The 18462-nt window shown below is 40.2% G+C and overlaps 1 protein-coding gene across 1 annotated transcript in view; it reads left to right on the top strand.

Moving 5' to 3' along the window:
- Positions 1-6302: 6302 nt before the first annotated feature.
- runx3 (RUNX family transcription factor 3) overlaps positions 6303-18462 on the top strand; it is a 33758-nt gene continuing 21598 nt past the window's right edge. The window contains exons 1-2 of the mRNA XM_072457146.1: positions 6303-6436; positions 6694-6796. Of these exons, the coding sequence (XP_072313247.1) occupies positions 6739-6796 (58 nt within the window). The 5' untranslated portion in view covers positions 6303-6436; positions 6694-6738. The remainder of the gene's footprint in view (positions 6437-6693; positions 6797-18462) is intronic.

Consider the following 18462-nt stretch of genomic DNA (forward strand, 5'->3'; position numbering starts at 1 on the left):
AAGTGGCAGATCAATTAGTAACCTAAGATAAATATTCAGCTGTGACATATTGAATATAAAATCACTTGCATTGTGTAAGTTGAGTTATTAAAGAATATAACAGCAGACACAAATATCTTATTATAAGTACCATCACCACACAAGCTCAGTAGCCAAAATAAAAAATAAATATGAATCAAGCAGATAATGCTTAGAAAAAGTGAAAGACAAATGTGGCACACAGGATGCTTGAGAGACTATTAGAGAGATTTGCTTATGATAAGCAGTGTGGCACCCAAAAAACAATATAAATCTTCAAGCCAAAATAAGGAATACATTAATAAAACAAGTACTAAAATATTTATTAGTTTATAGTTTTATTAAATTAATAATTAAAATTGAACACATATTATGTTAATATTATTTATAGCAATATTTGAATTGCAATGTTAGAATTGTAACATCCTCATTGTATGCTAAAATAATGTGGGATCAACAGAACATTCTATACAACTAAATAACTTAAATATGTATAAATAGTTTCTGAAACACATTTAATTTGCTCTCAGAGATGCTACATGAGCCAATGAGCGCAGCATGAACAGGTTTAAGCCCTGTCTGCTGCCAGTCTGAGCAGCCTGGGATGCATTAGAGGCCGGGGCAGAGGCCGCCCTGAGTGGCCTTCATTAGGAACAGCCGACCCCCCCTCTTTCCCACAAAGGCCCACTGTACGTCTGCCTCACAATAAAAGCCAGTCCTGGGTGATAGATCAGACATGATTCTTGAATGGTGAGACGGACCCTCCTCACAGTGGGAGACACCCAGCAGAGAATGACATATAAATGTGCTCTGGTTCTATAGACATATTGGAAGAACAGGGAGAGCCCAGCATCTGTTTGAGGAGCTGAGATGGTGCTGGGGCCGACAGCAGCGCCCTGTGTCACCATCACCTCATAAAACATCCTAATGGACTGGCTCCTATTTGTCAAAAAGAGAGACAAATGAAAGAGAGTCAACTCGGAGGAGGAGTGAAAGATAAAGTGAAAATGACATTTTGGAGAAAAATGGTGTGTGCTATTATGTTACTGGCTTTCCAAAGACTATAAAAGGCTCATGCACATATGCATATATTTTACAGGGACACACACAGGCTATAGCGCACACATGCAGAGTGCATCAGATGAAGCCACCAACAGTTCAAGCCCCTTCTCCTTATTCTAGGTCAGTAAAACCCATAAAGTACTCAAATGTGTGGGTTGCCAGAAAGCAGGTCAAAGCTGCTCAAAGTCAACGATGAAGCAATGATATGCGAGTCAAAAATTACCATTTTAGTTTTGTTAAAGTTTGTTTCTGTGAAAAAGCTAATCCAAAAAGCTAATTTAAACTGCTGCAGATTATCTTGGGTCTCTTTTAACATCAGTGTAACTTTCAGGTCTTTGTGTTTGCCCCAGACGCATTTCCTTTGAACAATTGTAACAAACTGTAAGCCTAAAATGACGCTCACACGCACACAGTTAACCACGGTGCATCTGCTATAGAGGCACATCCTGCATCGCGCTTGAGAGCTCGTCTATCATATCAAAAACCATGTCTGCACCACAGGAAGTCGATGTGCGCAAGCGCCGACACAAACACGCACAACTTACACGGCAAGGTGACAAACGTGGGAGTGCAAGCGACATATCATAATGTAGCTCTTCTTTCTTCTCTAAGAGATAGGGCTGTACGTTTAATCTCAATCAAATCTATATTTCAAATTTCAATTTCTACACTTAAATGATACGTCACAAAGTCTGCAAATACTCCTCTGCAAACAACAGAATATTTCGTCTCCATAGCGTCTCATCTTGTATAAAACTAACCCTGTAGTTTAGCAGTTTATATTTCAGTCATCACTCAAATGGTATTGTGCCTGGTCATGTTCAGTGTACTTTTAAGAATGAATAGCAAAATTAACAATCTCAGTTCTTGTAAGTGAAGTGCACAGGTGAATATAAAGTAGCATTTCACCTGTGTTGTGTCAGAGCGCCCCGGTGGAAGTAGTCACACGGATCAGATGATTCACCTCTATTCTGGTGACTGGTCTGTGTGTTGGGGCATTTGGGGTGACTGAGGTCTCGGGTTTACGGGTGCTTTTATGTGAGGCTGCATCACTTTACCCTCCAGCTGCCTTTGGAGCCGTGATGTGGTGCCTCGCTTGTACCTCAGCGCGGCTGTAAATTTACCACTCTGGTGAAGACAAGCGGTTCGCAAAACACACAAGCACAAGGCGATAAGAGCAGGGAAGCCAGGCACTGTAATTTTAATTTGATAAAAAAGACAAACAATACAAAATAAAAAGGCGAATGATAAGGTACTGGCAAAAGTAGGTAAAATTAGGCAACAACAAGTGCTCAAGAATGAGTCAAGGGACATTAGGAAAGGTTGACATGAAATGTGCTCAGGGTCATCAGTAAAAATAAATGAGTCAAAGATGAGTGTGGTTTATGAATCATGCAAGTTGACAAAAATATTCCTTTTCCTTTAAAATGTTTGCAACAGGTTTTGAGTTGTTGCTTTTTCTCATGTGTTGTTTCTTAACATTCCTATTAAATAACCTTTAACATCACTTCAATTACTTCTATGTGCATATGTTTGTGTGTACTCTGTCATTGCTGAACTGTTGGTATTTTAAAGTGTTTTGGATGTGATCAAAAGTTTCTACATAAATTATTATCATGAACACTCCTGCAAAAAAAGAGAATATACATTTGTAAACAGTGTGCAGCAATGAACTGGAAGAAAAATAAATTTACCATTACTGTACTTGAATTAACAATATTTATCTTAAGTTGAAAATATTTTTTCGTGTCGATGAAACACTAGACTGAAATGCTAATATCCAAACATCACTATGTCGGCTATGTAGTCCTGACCAAGCCTAGCACAAGAATGTGGAACTGGGTGCTACACTGCAGCGACCTCTGCTCCTAACGAGATGTCCCAATAGCATTGCTAGATGGGTCAAATGCAGAGAACAAATTTCCCGACAATAAAGTGCATCTTAACCTTCACCTCAATATTGCAAAAAAATATTTTTTCAACCCATTTTCTTTTACCGGTATTTGAGTTTCAGTTTATTAATCATTTATAATTAGGACAATGCATGCTTATTAACACACATGCTGCAAACACATCAAATTGTAGTAGCAGACATGGGCTAATTTCCATCTTTCCATTCATACGCCAGTGTACTTCAATACTAAGTGTCTTGCCTATAGAAAAAACAATAGTTTGTACTGCAGCCACTGCCATTACAGCACCTTGTATTCCCAGTGGTCTCCCATCCAAGTATTAACCAGGCTCAACCTTCATTAGCCTCGGAGTTCTGAGAAGATCATTCTCAAGGTGGCATGGTCGCTGGTAACAGAAGCATATATTTTCAATACAATCTAGTGTCACTGAAAGGCAAGGTGCCTGTCTTGTGTATTTTTACACTGAAAATGTGCAGTCTTAGCCTCAATGCTTTCACACTTTATTAAATGCATGCTGTTTGGTGGCTGTGCGGATAAAACTGCAGTGTGTGTGGTGACACTGCTCCTTCCCCTCCTCTCCATGAGCTTACCACAGTCTCCATGTCTGCTCAGAACAATAAATAAATAATGGGCCTGGTGATCACTTCAAATAGTGCATACTGAAACCACTGCATGTGGGAGTGCCGCCCTCACTCACAATGACAACAACAAAGATACAAAATGTGTAAACAGGCTGAGATGGTCACAACGATTTTTTATTTGTTTGTTTTTGCATTTAAGAATTTATTAACATATTTGTGTACGAAGCAGAATAAAACACATAAAATCCCAGTGTGAGTGAGCAGTTGTGCAAGTGGCCTGAAAGTGCTTCCATGGCCAATCTCAGGCAGGACTATGGTGTTTGATGCAATGACGGCCACTTCATTATAAAAGCCTCCTCAAGTCCCACGCTGCATTCCACGTTTATGGGGAACATATGGGGAAGCCTGCAATTTTTAGACCACAAAATAAGCCCCTTTGCAGCTGGACGCACAACCGCACTGGGTCCTTTTTGCTTCACGAGCCACGCCCGAGAGGCGTAGGACCACTGACAGTGATTAAACCACCACAGTTTTCTCAGCAAAACAGGAGTTATATTAAGCTTAAATACAGGGGCTTGATAAACAAGGCCTGGGCAGGGGAAAAATAATTCAGTGAAGGACAGCCACAATGATCTTCAGACTATTTTACCCTCACGGTCATGGGCAGTGCAACAGAATGAGATGCATTTCAAAACATGAAGCAGATGTTTACCTAGACAAAGAAGAAAAACGTTCAAATCTTGAAAAACAGAAACTTCAGCGCTTTGCTCGAATGTCAACTTTGGACAACATCACAAAGGAGCTAGATCCTGCTATTGCACAATGCTGTGAGGTGATCCCACTTTTGTTTGGCTTTTCTCTAATCCTCACTATAAATTCAGACACAGAATACTTCTTTGGACACTAACAGGGAAATTGACAATAATCTAAAACAGTCTAAATAATAAAAGAGCCAATAAATAATTCCTCACTTGAATAAATTCTGAAAACAAAATAAAATGAGTTACCAGCAGGCATCGCCACAAACCCCAGTTATGGAAACAGATAATATACAGATACAGAGCTGTGTACACCTCTATTTCAAAGTAAGCCTGGCTCACCACTGTAAAAGTACCAGACCAAACACACAGTGTAAACAAACTGATGTCTGTTTCTAATGTTTCAGAGGTGAATATGTTGTGTCTGTGGTGCTATGAAACTGTAACAAAGCGAGGGACATACAGTAATATTTCACTGGACTGGCAGACTGGCTCAGACAGGCCCCACTCTGCTGGAGGCAGCAGAGGTGTGAGAAGAGGAAGGCTCTCTGTACATGAGGTTAGGTGGGAGGCCTGCAGCGGCCATGTGGACGCTCTGATAAAAGCCCTGGGGCCGCGGCTGTGGCCTCAGCGAACGGCCACACTCGCCGATGCGCCGTGTCATTTAGGCCGCGTCGCCGCCTAACTCTGCAACAACTGCTCATTTACAGGGCAGTGTGGCCAACCAGGACCAAGTGCCTCTGTCACACACACTCCATGGAGGTATACACATACAACACAGACTGTGGTGCAGGCTGTTGTTTGTCCAGAAATTAGCAGCAGTATATGCCAGGGCCTGCAGTGTCAACATTTTTGAAATCCTCACGTTTTGTGAAAAGGATCACATGAGTGACCAGACTGTGGTTAGAGCCTTGTGTCCCAGGGCCAGACTCAGTCCGTGTGTCACTCAGACAGGAGAAAGCAGAGGGGAAGTGTGGATACCACACAATCTCTTTCATTTCAAATGGTGTCATGAATCACATGTAAGTGCAAGACCATTGCAGCAAATTAAATTTCATTTCATTATTTTACAGCACTGCACCAAAAATACTACATCACTCACTCAAAGACAAAGCAACATGCGCCTCAAATCACATATGTTCTCTGTGGGTGTAGATAGTACCAGCAGCCACATCAGTAAGAGCCCTTCTACCCTTAAATTCAAACCTGAAAATGAAAAAGTGTGAAAACCACAATCAGGTTAAATTGCTTTGCACATTCAAAGAGGCAAAACGTTTTATGTTGTACATTGGTTTTCCGTCTCAAATGCATGTCTTTCAGACCAATTACACATACACACATGCAGCAATTGCAACATACAAATAATGTGTTCAAACCAAAAATACAAAGGTAATTCACAATAACTTGCAAATGTAGTTCTAATGAAACCAAGATGATGATACTGAGTGGTAAATGAGGGTGGAGGTTTTTCAGGGCCAAAACCACGGCTTCTTACAAACACAGATGTGCTATGACTCAGAGCAGCATAAAAGTAGCACAGGACATCGAGTCAGGAACATACAGCGCCAGGCAACTCCTGTTCTGTCCTCAGGAACAGCACAGGAACTTCAGTTTTCATTCTGCATTGTTTTGCAAAATGTGTGTTTGTGGTTAGTTCTTAAATTCTAATGCTTTGAATAAATCTGCCCTTGTAAACTGCTTATGTAAATTTTTATATTATTGGTTTAGAACATGAATAACCTATCAAATAAAAGTAAATCAAAGTAGGGAAAATGTGGACTTAAAAAAAGAGAATACAAGTGAAGGCTAAAGCAGCAGAAGGGAGGTAGGAGGGAGAGGCCTGTGACCTCACGTGACATGTGACGTTGCCTCCTCCACTCACAGAGAAGTGAGTTGTGGAGGATGGCGAGGAAGATGCAGATAGACTGTGGCTAATGTTGACGCTCAAATTAGGCCACCACCACGGTGAACTGAAGGAAAGACAGACCACGCTCAGGCTAACCGGCTAACCTCTCACAACTCCAGGCAAGCAGACCACAGACCTCTCAGCCACCAGGCCCTACATTACCCACGCACCTCAGGTGGGCCCCTGTGTCCCAGCCCGGTGAGTCCAACTCCACAGACACACAACACTAACCTCTGCACTGGTCTTTGTTTTCTCATCTCTTTCAGGGCTCTGCTAACACACAGTGCTGCTGCTTTTTGCAGGCTTGTGGCTTGGGATTCCTGTGGTCGTCACTAACCCTTAGATTCTTGGTTGCGAGTGGGCTTTTAAGCTACAGCTTTGAGCAGGGTCCTTGTTCTCTACCTATTTTTGAGCTGATTCAATTTGGAAGTCAACCGTGCTGATTTTTGTTTCAGGTCAGTGGACAGTGGCTGTCTCTTGACTCTGCTGGCTCCTCTGTCATGGCATCTAACAGCATCTTTGACTCGTTCTCCAACTACAGTAGCAGTCTTCTCCGAGGTGAGTGTGTGTCTATAGCCTGCTGCTAGTATTCCTCCAGTTGGGAAGTAAGCTTCTTAAAGTATAAATGCATTTATCTGAGGTGGTTTACAGAAGCAGAGTAGCCCTCATTGACTTAACTGATATGGCCCTTAAAGGCCTTTGCCTCTCTGCCCCTGTGTTCTGTGTGGAGTAGCTCCATAATGGGATTCTCACCACAGACATTCATTATCAAGTGAATCTCAGTGAAGAATACGAGCTCAGAGGCTCCAAGCAACTAAGTCTTTACTGGAACTCAGCAACACAATAAAAGAGCAAAGAAAAAACATATTAGGACCTCGCTCTCGCTCTGCTTTACTTGTGAGAGGTACTTTTGGTCTGTGGTGAGTGCTACACAGCAGCTTCAAGAAGAAACCCATTAGTTGCCGTGGTGATTCCAATCAAATGGGTTTGGATCTGTAACAGTGCTTCTAAAAGTGAAGAAATGTAACATCGAAATCAGTGTTTTATCAGAGTATTGTACTTTACATGCATTCTCCCATTTCCCTTTGACAGTCTTGATATATTTTGGAACAGAACTTACGTGTGCATAATACTTTATTCATATTCATGCTGTACAAACATTCAATCCCCCACAGAAAAAAGATACAAATAAAATAACTTCTCAATTAAGGTTTCATTGCATTGTTAATTAGAGAGACGCACAGGAGAAGCAGGAGCAGTTCCTAATTGTTTGCAGAGTGTTTCCTAAACTCTGCAGCCCTGTGCGCCCAGAGCAGTACAGTACATCTGCGTCTCACATGAGAGCGCTCCTCTGATATGGTTGTGCATTGACAGGGGAGGATGCCTCTGCAGACACCCAGGCCTTTATAGTTTCCCCTTGACAAGTCAATGGCCTCTCCCCTTCCACACAGTAACCGCTGGATCTGCAGCGCTTTATATCCTCACTGTTTACAGACTGGTGTGTCACTCATTTCAGGTTTCATGCATTCCCACTATCAAACTGAGCTGGAGAACCATGGAGAGCGTCTGATTTTCATTTGATTCACAAACAGAGCCTGAATAGGTCAAGAGTGTAAATGGATATTGGGATTGGAGTTGTGATCACCGCTGGAAATCATAGTGAATTTTCTTCATTCATCCGGGAATTCACACGGAGAATGTTTGAATGTCAGAATGTTTAAGAGACAGAAGCATAGATACACAATATTTTAGATATGCTTAGATCTCAACACGCTTCTAAAAATACATCGTCTGTAGATGTTATTTTGATATGTCTCGGCATAGACAGTGTTTAGCATGTGATGTGCAAACATCAGATGCAGTTCGCGTGAGAAGCGAGAGCACAGCTCACCTCAGAAACCTCAGTCTTCTGTTCTAGCTCGGGAAATGCACACGTTAAGCATATGATACATGTACACAAAAAATCAAACGCAATAGAATCAGAATAAAAGGCAATTAATTAAAACAACTTTGAAAAGACTGAGGTACCCCTGACCAAGATAACGGAAAGGTGATGCCAGGAGCCCCTGACCAAATACACCTGCTCACAAACATATCACAGATTGAAATAGGGCACTATACATTTGGGGTACCTATGTTAGTGGGTTGTAGCAGCTGTGCTGTGTGGTTGGTCACATCCTTGGCTTAGTTTCTGTCACCACATTTCCTTCCACTGAGTTTACTCTTTTATATGAGGGTCCATTTTAGAGTGTTACGCTGCTGGGAGCCAGCTTCTTTGTGGCACAGAAAAATCCTCTAGGTTTATTAGGGTGGGAATGGTTTTATGTGTTTGGCTTATTGCTCTGCATGAATGGAAGTGTGGGACTGTGTGTGAGAAGTTGCAGCAGTGTTATTTTGGACAATTCTATGGGACTGCTTTGTTCTTGCCACTTTTGGGAAGGCCAGACACAACATGTGTGTGCAGTGATACAGTGAAAATTCCTAAATGCAGATACATTTCAGACACAAAGCCACTGACAAATAAAAAGCCCCCTAACTGTAGCCCTAAAAGATGTGTCAAAACATATGTTTGTCTTTAGGGGATTCATTAATAAAACTATATTTGGAAATATTCATTTCATCAATGTGCTTTATTGGAAGCTGTTCTGAGCCCTGCTGTGTCGCAGGCTTGGACTGATGACACAACAAGTGCTGTGTTGAAATGTGTAATCAGATAGTAGGAGTTTCTATAGTCTATAATGAAATAAAATAATAGAAAACTTATGATGGTTACCGTACAGTAAAATCCTGTCTTCAATCTAGTCCAGTATAATATCTATTTATAAAACTCTGAAGGCATCTTGGACAGAAGACAAAAAAACCTCTGGACTTGATTAAGCTTGTAAACGTTTTGGAGGTACTTATTTACTTTTTGGTCTGTCTCGCCATTTTCACCGTCTGTCAACATGACTTTATAGGAAACACTTCTGCCAGACTTGCCAGTAAGACGGCTTGCAGGTAGTATATGCAAGTGGCTGTGTTGATTATGTGGTCGGCTAATCCAAAACCTGCCTACGCCCTTTTACTTTTGGCCCTAACTGCCACACTCTACTCTGCGTTGGTCAAGGCTAAAGTTGGGCTAAGTGTAGTAGTAAATACTGGTGGTCGATCAGCAACCGCAAAGGCCAGATTTCAGCGGCTAAACATGATAATACAAATTTAAGCTGTGAAGTAATTTTGAGTACAGTAACAGTGATATGGAGTAATAATACTTAATATAGTCGATATTATTTTGACAGTCCAAAAATACTAAGAGGTATTTTTAATCAGATATTAACGTGCAGAATGTATTTTGTGGCTTGAAAATAAATATATATATATATATATATATATATATATATATATATATATATATATATAAATATAAAAATATAAATAAAAAAATATAAATATAAATATTTTTATTTCTTGAGCCGTTTCCTCAGGAAGTCCATGAGCTGCTCTGTGTTGATAGCCACAAACCTGATAAAACTACATTTTATATTATTCTAAAATTAACACCAAATACACATATGTAACAGAGTGTTTTTAATGTGCACATTATTATAGCACTCGATAATAATGGCTCCACAGAGTGGAGGAATTTGTCATGTCTAGACTATTTTGAAACCGGACTGAAAATTTGCAGACACTACGATAATTGAATAATATGGAAGTGGAAATTGTTGTGATCTAAAATGCTTTTGCTCATTTAAAAAAATAGGATAGGTTACCCTATGTCTGTGAATCATTTTACAGGGATAACCAGCCACAAATACAATATTACACAGTAAATTTCCATTCCTGTCGTTATACTTACATGATCTCATTTTTCCTGCAGCAACATTAAGAAAAAGGCCTTCCTGCTATGTTTCTTATTTTCAATCTACAACCAAAACCATTAACCTGCTCCACAACATATTAGTACAGCAGTAGAAGAAATGACTAACAGTAATTATTTACATTAACAAACCATTTTCCTCCTATTACAGCTCACATCTAAAATAACTCATTTAATTTTAATATAATTCGATTATAATATAATATAATGGGTTGACTTTAGATTCTGGCGAGAACATCCTCTTTTTTGTAGAGTAAAAATGGCCAATGACTAAGCACAAGGTATGATGCAGCGCACTTTTGTTTTTAACATTACAGTTGCACATAAACCACAAATGACTTAAATGGGTGGGTATGGGTCTGGAGCGGCAAATAAAATCACTTTTGTTCCTCTTTTTCTTGGGTTGTTACACGGGACGGAAAGGGGGCTTTATTTTATCATGTGTGAAAGTTTAGCAAAGATCTGAGGCCGGAGGAACTCATTCTGTCACCATCAAAGGATTAGGAGGAATGCTTCACGCAGACAAACCCCTTCTCCAGACTGGATCTTCACTTCATTACGAGCAACTTTAATCATGCTCAAAACATCCTCAACTCGTTCCCCGCTTCCCATAAGCAATAAAGAAAAAGTTAATTACAATGGAGAAAAAATGCACATAATGATAGGACACGAGGCGCTGAAGGCTAAAAGATGTTTTTAGATTCTCTATTTTTCTAGCTCGTACTTTATTTTTTAACACAGTTTTAATTTTATTATTATTTAATTTTAGGTGCATTATGTCATGTATTGGGTGGGGGAGGGTTCAACATATGCTTTTCTCCATAGAGAGGTTATAGCTTTGCCTGAAATTTTCAGCATGCCATTAAACATTTAGTCAATTACACATGTGTTAAATGCATGAAAACAATGAAAAAAACATGCATATTTATTTTGACCTGTAACTTGGTCTGGAGATGCTGTGTCATTGTTTTGAGAATGGATGTTTAATGCCATACTGTGGAACAACCAGATGATGGTGCAGTTCTACACAGCCCTCATTGAGTCCCTCCTCAGCTCAATCACACTGCATTGTGCACTCTGCTGAGAAGGTGATCATCTGTCCTGGACCTGTGCGTCTCCAGGACTCTGGGACCAGCAGGTCGGATCACAGCCGACCCTTCTCACTATGGATATGGACTATTTGAGCCACTCCCCTCAGGCAGGAGGCAACGAACCTCATTTTAATAACTCACTTCAACAATAATTCATCTATTTGCACTGTTGATCTGTCCATACTGTAGTTATTTATATTCAGCAAAACAGTATTTGTGTTTAATTTTTGGCAGCCTTTTTCTTATCATAGTTTATACTGTATATGTATATATATATATATATATATATATATATATATATATATATATATATATATATATATATATATATATTATTATTATACATTCATTGTTATGTTATAAACAAACAAACATTGTATGTGTGTACAATAACAAGGAGACATCATTCAATATACAATATTAATATATTATTAATATATAAAATTGTCTACATTTCTGCAGCACTTTTCTAGGCCATGTTTGTATTGCAACACCAGATGCTGAAGTAAACTGGATTGGCCTTGTGCTTTCAATGTAACAGCTCACTTCTGCTTTAGCTCTGTGGAGCCAGGGATTCCCCCTCAGCTGTGCAGCAGAAGTAGACCTGACCCGTCTGCGTATGCCTGTCTGCTGTGAGGTCAGTGTGTCTGCAGCCAGCCCACTGTCATGAGCTCTGACACACAGTGCACTTATGGATTACACATGCAGTCTTATACACACACGTTGTGCGCCTGACGCTCTCCCTGCACTGACTCACAAGCAAACATGACCTCTAAATGCTGGTCAGGGCTGACATGCACTGCCAGTCAGGTACAAGGGCTGCGTTTATTCTGCCCAAAAATCTTTAAAAATAAATAATTAAAAAGATAAATACAATTGCAGGCAACTTATACTTGTTGCAAAACTTGTTGCAGATCAAAGGTTCAGAGTGCTTATTCAACATTCAAAAGTGTTTATACAGTTAGTGAAACTGGTGTGCTTCTTGACATAATGACATAAGAGGAGCCATTCTTTCCGTCACAAAGACTGTTTGGTTTGATTTGGTTTGATTAACCTAATCACGCTGGCCAACTGATCGGTTTCGCAAATGTTTCTTGTAATCTTTGTGTCATAAGCTCGTAGCCAACTTGACGTGGTGCAGTGCAGTGCCAGGCTTCAACACAGCAATCAAAAGATTAGAGTGAAGTTACCTCAGCGAGCGCTCAGGTTGTGAGTCAAAAGAGAGAAATCTAGTCTTACAGCACATGGCTTAAGATCCAAACTGTTAACTGGCAGTGCCATTACTGATTAGTAATTTGACAATTTAAGAGTAATCATTGGAATGGAGAAGCCATTCAAATTACCTGCGATTTAAGTTCCTTTTATATAGTAAATCCAACAATAATGCCCATCATAATCCAGTTTTTCAAGAGTGATTTTATAAACAGAACATGGCAAAATACATGTCCATGGAACAGTTAATGACTGACTTAATTTGAAATCAAATGAATTCAATAACTTACAATGCAAAAGATCACATTTATGGGAGATTACATTATTTCGTGTGTGAGAGAACGTTTGGGCACAGTCGGCTCAGAGAGGCCACACCCTGGTTTCTTCTGATGAAAAGACTTTCAATCTGACCAGCACTTTCCAAGAGCTGTCTCATGTCTGCAGAGAAAGTGGCATGGACACAGCAGAGCCGGACTCTGTGGTGACTATGATTGTGCTAGAAGTCAGGCCTTGTGAAGTGGGAATTAAATGCAAATTTAAATTGATCTAAAAAAAAATTTAGGGAGTGTTGCAAAACCTGAGATGACCCTAGAACTGAATGAAAAGAAAAAAAAACACCAGATCTAAGTAAAAAAGCTCTGGCAATAAAACCAGCGTAATTGTCTTTAATGTTTGTGTTCTTCTAAGCACTTGTGTAGACATGTGACTCACTTATCACCAACCCATGCCATCTTCAGTAAAACGCAGAATACCTCCAAGAACAATCCAGAAGTCTCTGTGCCCAGTTGGCATCATGCTCACTAATGCTGCTTTGTGGCATGCCGTTCCTGTCATGACCATACCTTACCATGTTCACAACTTACAAGAGTAGAGACTTATTTTGAAAAATAAAAACATGTGGCTTTTGTTGCAGGGAAGAATGAACAACAGCATTCCACACGCAGCCACATCAAAGTTCTGTGCTACACAGGGCTGAATTGGGGCAGACTGTCCTTCTTGTTCCTCCTGACACTACTGACAGTAATTAACTAAACGTTTCAGTTAGAGGTTCTCATTCTTCTTATCACACTCTTTTTGTCGGCAGTCCTTACATCCTTACAGTGCATTGTGTGCCAACCATCTCTACAGCTTCAGATAGGACAGCCACCAACCAGAACAAAAGGGCATTGTCTGCTGGTGAAAATGTGGTTTACAGCCTCTGCACTAAAGGCTTGGCGGTTGCTGGAAGCCATACACATTTCCTAATATTCGTCTCACATGCAATTTCATTTTGAGACAAAGACAGAGTTATAGGCTTTTGCCTTTGTGTAAGAGAGATGCCTCACAACTTTGTGAGCCGACGGCCCAGGCTCCTGTCCCCCCTCCCTGCTCCTCTCGCAGCTCCCCTCTCTGGTGGCGCTACTATATTTGAGCGTGATCTCTAGCAATGGAAGAGTAGTCACAGGCTGCATTGCCAGTCAAACGTGTTGGGGCTGTCAGACTGAACGGCTTCCAGCTCCGCGATGTGTCTCCTCTGCTCGTCAGTGGGAGCTGTTTGATCTGACAGAGACTCCATTACAGACACTGGGAGGTTGGATGGCTTCAGCAGTCAGAGTAGCAGCCCAGAGAGGAAAAGGTTTGCACACAGTCTGGTTGCAATATTGGTGTCTGTACTTTGTATCTATAAATGTCTCAGAGTATTAGCTGTCCTCTGCTTAGGTGTGTGTGGTTTCACATTGGAGAGTGCCACGCAGTGATATATTTTGGGAATCTGCAGAGTGAAAGAGTGATGAAGTAGTGGTAATGATATTGTAATAGCGTAGAGCTGCTGAGAATTAAATCATATTCACTTTGTACTATAACACTTTTGTGTATGTATTGCAATATTGTGACTTTGCCCTCATTCAGACACAATTGTTTCAGTTGAAATTGTAATCTGGTAACTTTCTTTAATATATACGTGGACCAATGGGCTTGACATTTTGACACCGGCCATGAGAAGTGCTGATAATTAAATGGTACCCTAAATACAGGAGAATACTATGATAGTTGCTTTTGAATTGTAAAGCAGAAAGTGGAGAGGGAGATGTGTCTGTCTGAAAGATGCTTATCCCACTCTGTGTATGGCAGCTGGCTCTGGCAGTGGGGCTCGTGGCAGTTAAACTGTCACTGTCAAGAACCAGAGGTCTTTAGCAGAAGGTGAATGCAACATGACAGTGCCACAGCTGTTTGTGTGTACTGCTCACCTATCACCATCTATCATTTGTCACAATGCTACTCTAATTTATCTGACAATATCGCTCTGGCCTGGGACAACTGACCACTATCTTTTATCTGTACGCAGTCTGGCAAAGTCAAAGTAGTCAAGATACGTGAGTGAGGCGGGGTTCTGTCACTTTGGCAATGCAACTGCACATATTGCAGCGATTACCACAGCGGAAAAATGTTTTTCTGCAACATGCAATTACTACAGATTACAGATTGCCGTCTTTGCATCAGAAGCTCTGGCCAGAAAGAGAAACTGTGAGACTCTGTGGATGTGTTTTGTGTGTGTGTCATTGTATAGAGTGAGAGACAAAGAGATGAGAAATGATTACAGCTCACACCATAAACCTCAAGTGAAAAAAGGGGAGTTGAAGTATGTATGGGGCTGATTTAAAAGTTATACTGAGTTTCAGGAGAATAAATAAAGAAACTGGAAAAACACAACGTGCCGTTAAACGAAATGAGAGCGTCAATCATGACACATTTCATGGCCTTTGTCCATCATCATCAAGATCATAAAAAACATGAAAAACAACAGGACATCATTCAATTCCACTCTCTTCCAGTAATCAATAAGTTTCGGGTTAAAGCTTTATTCTCTGCCATACGTTAAGCCACCATCAGGTCACACTAAAGAATATATCTCCAATGTAGTAGCCCAAATAAAGGCAGGGTCCAATTTACAAACCCACCAGGTCAAAACTCAATCCAAAGTGGTCTTTTTATAGTAGTGAGGCCTTTTGGTGAGCCTGCTATGCTACTTTTTGTGGGTTCCAAAGAATAAACAGGCCCTACAACCACATCACAGGCTGCTGACTGTCATCATCGGGTGAGTGTACCCGACGAATGACGACTGAGATTTGATGACAGTTCCCCCTGTGCCAATTCGGGTGTGGCGTAGATAATGGATGTGCCATAGAAAGGACAGAGCGAGCTGACAAACTTCATCCTATCAGGGAGTTTGATTTTGCATTACAATTAATTGGCATCATTTGATCCGTAGCAGCTGCTCTAGAGGGAAGGATAAGGAACGCTCCTGCAAGTCATATATGTTTAGAACTTATTAAGACATCCATTTACATTCAGCAAATAAAAACACAGCCTAAACAACACTGTACTTGGAGTTGTCCCCCAACAGCCATTATGCTGCTCAATTGATTCAGAGAGCTTTAATAAGCCCCTGGCTCCACTCTGGCCCTTTTATAAAATGTAGGTAGAGTATTAAAGATGTATGAGATGAATGTGCTCATTGTCTCCTCTGGTGACTTAAGCATCTCTGCATCACGCTTGGAGGGTAATTAGGTGCCAGGTTTGGATATGTTGCACTGCTCTTCATCTTTTTTATGTCACTATATGATCTGAACTATTTCAAATACTCAAAGACTAGCTTTATGAAAAAGGCCAAACTATAGAAAGACGTGAGATCAAAAAGATTGTTGGTTATTGTGGATTATATGACCCAAAACTCGGTTTAAATACACACGCAATAATTAAAACTAACAAAGACAGGTCTGGTGAAGAAAAAAAAATAAATTTATACAATCCAAACGGTTCAATATGTTTTTTATTTTCTCGTCTGAACATCAAAATGGACAAAAATGACCACCAATTGTGATGTGCTGACATGTTATATAATCAAAGTTTGAGAAGGAATCAGGCATCAGAGCAGCACCGGCCTGAAACCCAAACAGTCTGAAGCCACTCACTGTTGTTTAAAAGTTTCTTCATATACTTGCGTATATAAACACACTGACGCTACAATATGAGTTGGCTTTGAGGAGACTGGCACAAATGACTTTGGTGACTTACATCATGCTTGGACCTCTAATCACAGACACTCTTGTCATATCAAGCAGAAAAAGTCTATTTCATAGAGAGCTGTGTTTCAAAAAAGGGAGGGAAGAGTAAACAAGCCTGGCGTTCCCCAGCCACCGCAAAATTCATCATTCATACAAAAAATACCCAAAGCCCCAAAGTAGAGCTAATTTAATCCTGGAGGAATAAAACTCCATTTCATAGAAGTTGTCCATTCACAACACTCATATTTCCACCAAGCAGAAACCCCCGGCTGAAATTTGAGCAGACACTTTTCGGAAGGAATGCATTTGGTGGGTTGAGGGCCAAGCTTGCCCTATAATTTTTGAATGTACAGAAATGTGTGATGGCCACAGTTTTCTCTAAAGATAGAAATCTTTGTCTTATGTCATCACTAAACCTCAAACTATTTGTAATTGCCATCGAACCCAGTATCCAAATGAATAGCTACCCATCCAAAAGCTTCTACGTGCACGTCTGAAAATAAACCGGGAGTTTACATGGACTAATAGATCATTCTCTGAAAAATGAAAACTTTAAAGGCCTCTCCACGTATCAGAGGCTGTCCCCATCTTCAAAGTACCTTAAAGTGGCACTAATGCTGTGTGGGTGGCACTGAGCAAGGTGTACGTTTACAAACCCCAAAGGCCTCAATGGCTTTCTCCCCTAAATCACATCCATTATATCATGGTACAGTTTGATTTAGTAGTAGCCTAATAGTGCATTGCCATTGCTTTTATAAACGTAGAATTGGAAACATTTGGATTACATTTTTCAAGTGTCCTCAATTCATACATTGGCAGACAGGAATACAAGAAATCAATGAGTCTTTGCTGTAATTTACCACAAACTATGTTAATATTCATATCTAAAAGGATTCCATTTCTTTTGATCCTGATCGGCACAAAATTGTATATGCTGAGGCCTATTAGAGGTGGGCCCAGGTTTCACATATCTTGCATGAGTTCTGTCTTGATTTCAGACTCGACCGAGCCAGATCATTAAAAATCGTTCAGGGGCACAGCGAGCCTTGTCCTCAATGCCGGTGCGGCTGAAACTGTAGAAAGTGCATGTTGAAATGCGGAGGTCTAAATGTGACAGGCGCCCGGAGCACACATTAAGGCTGAGCAGGGAAAGCCGGAGCATGTGGTCACATATTAATAATGAACTAGGGTAGGAGCACGACTAAAATATCAGCAGCATTGTCATTGTCCTAGTCAAGCCTTACTTAAAATAGAGGCAATGGGATAGGTGATCAGATGGAGGGTGATATTTTCAGTCGGATATACTGCCAATATAATTCTCTGACAGAACTGGTCAGATGAACAAAAAGCAGAATTATTAAAGAAGTAATTGTTCAAATGATTGAAATATCATGGTTTGATGAAGGAACAAATGTAAATTTAATAGGTGTAACATGTTTAAGCTCTCAAAACTAAAATAAAACAATAAAATATGTGCCTTTTGTTTCATAATAATAGCAAATTACATAACTACAGAACTAGACACAATTGCACTGACGCACGTGTATTAGTGAGGCCTGCGGTTGGTTTGATCCTAGACGTTGTTTTGCAAGAATTCTCCAATAATCAGTCATTGTTTCAACACAAAAAATTGCCATTCTGTCTTCCTTCGTTTTTTGTGTGAGTCCTAATCAGTTTAATGAGAAAACTCTACCGCTGCACGATAATTAGGCTATGCGCATTATCTGCGCGAGACAAATTATTATGTGGTCTATTTGAAGGCTGCTAAAATAATATTCTGAGGTAGATTAGGATTTTTCTACACTAAAAATGGCATAGGATAATATCAAAATAAAAAATATCTTAAACCATCAATACAACGGCGAATATCTTATGGTCAGGTGCTTGTGCACACATGCGCACAGTGGCTGAACATTTAATGACAGGTTGATCTGATCGGCTCAAATTATGATAATTAAAATGATCAATATTTGATCTCTAACGACAATTTTAACTCTCTTTCCTTTGTGATAAAACAAC

The sequence above is a fragment of the Eucyclogobius newberryi genome, unplaced genomic scaffold, assembly GCF_026437365.1.
Source record: "Eucyclogobius newberryi isolate DKJ021-1_F unplaced genomic scaffold, fEucNew1.0.hap1 SCAF_21, whole genome shotgun sequence".
NCBI classification, from domain to species: domain Eukaryota; kingdom Metazoa; phylum Chordata; class Actinopteri; order Gobiiformes; family Gobiidae; genus Eucyclogobius; species Eucyclogobius newberryi.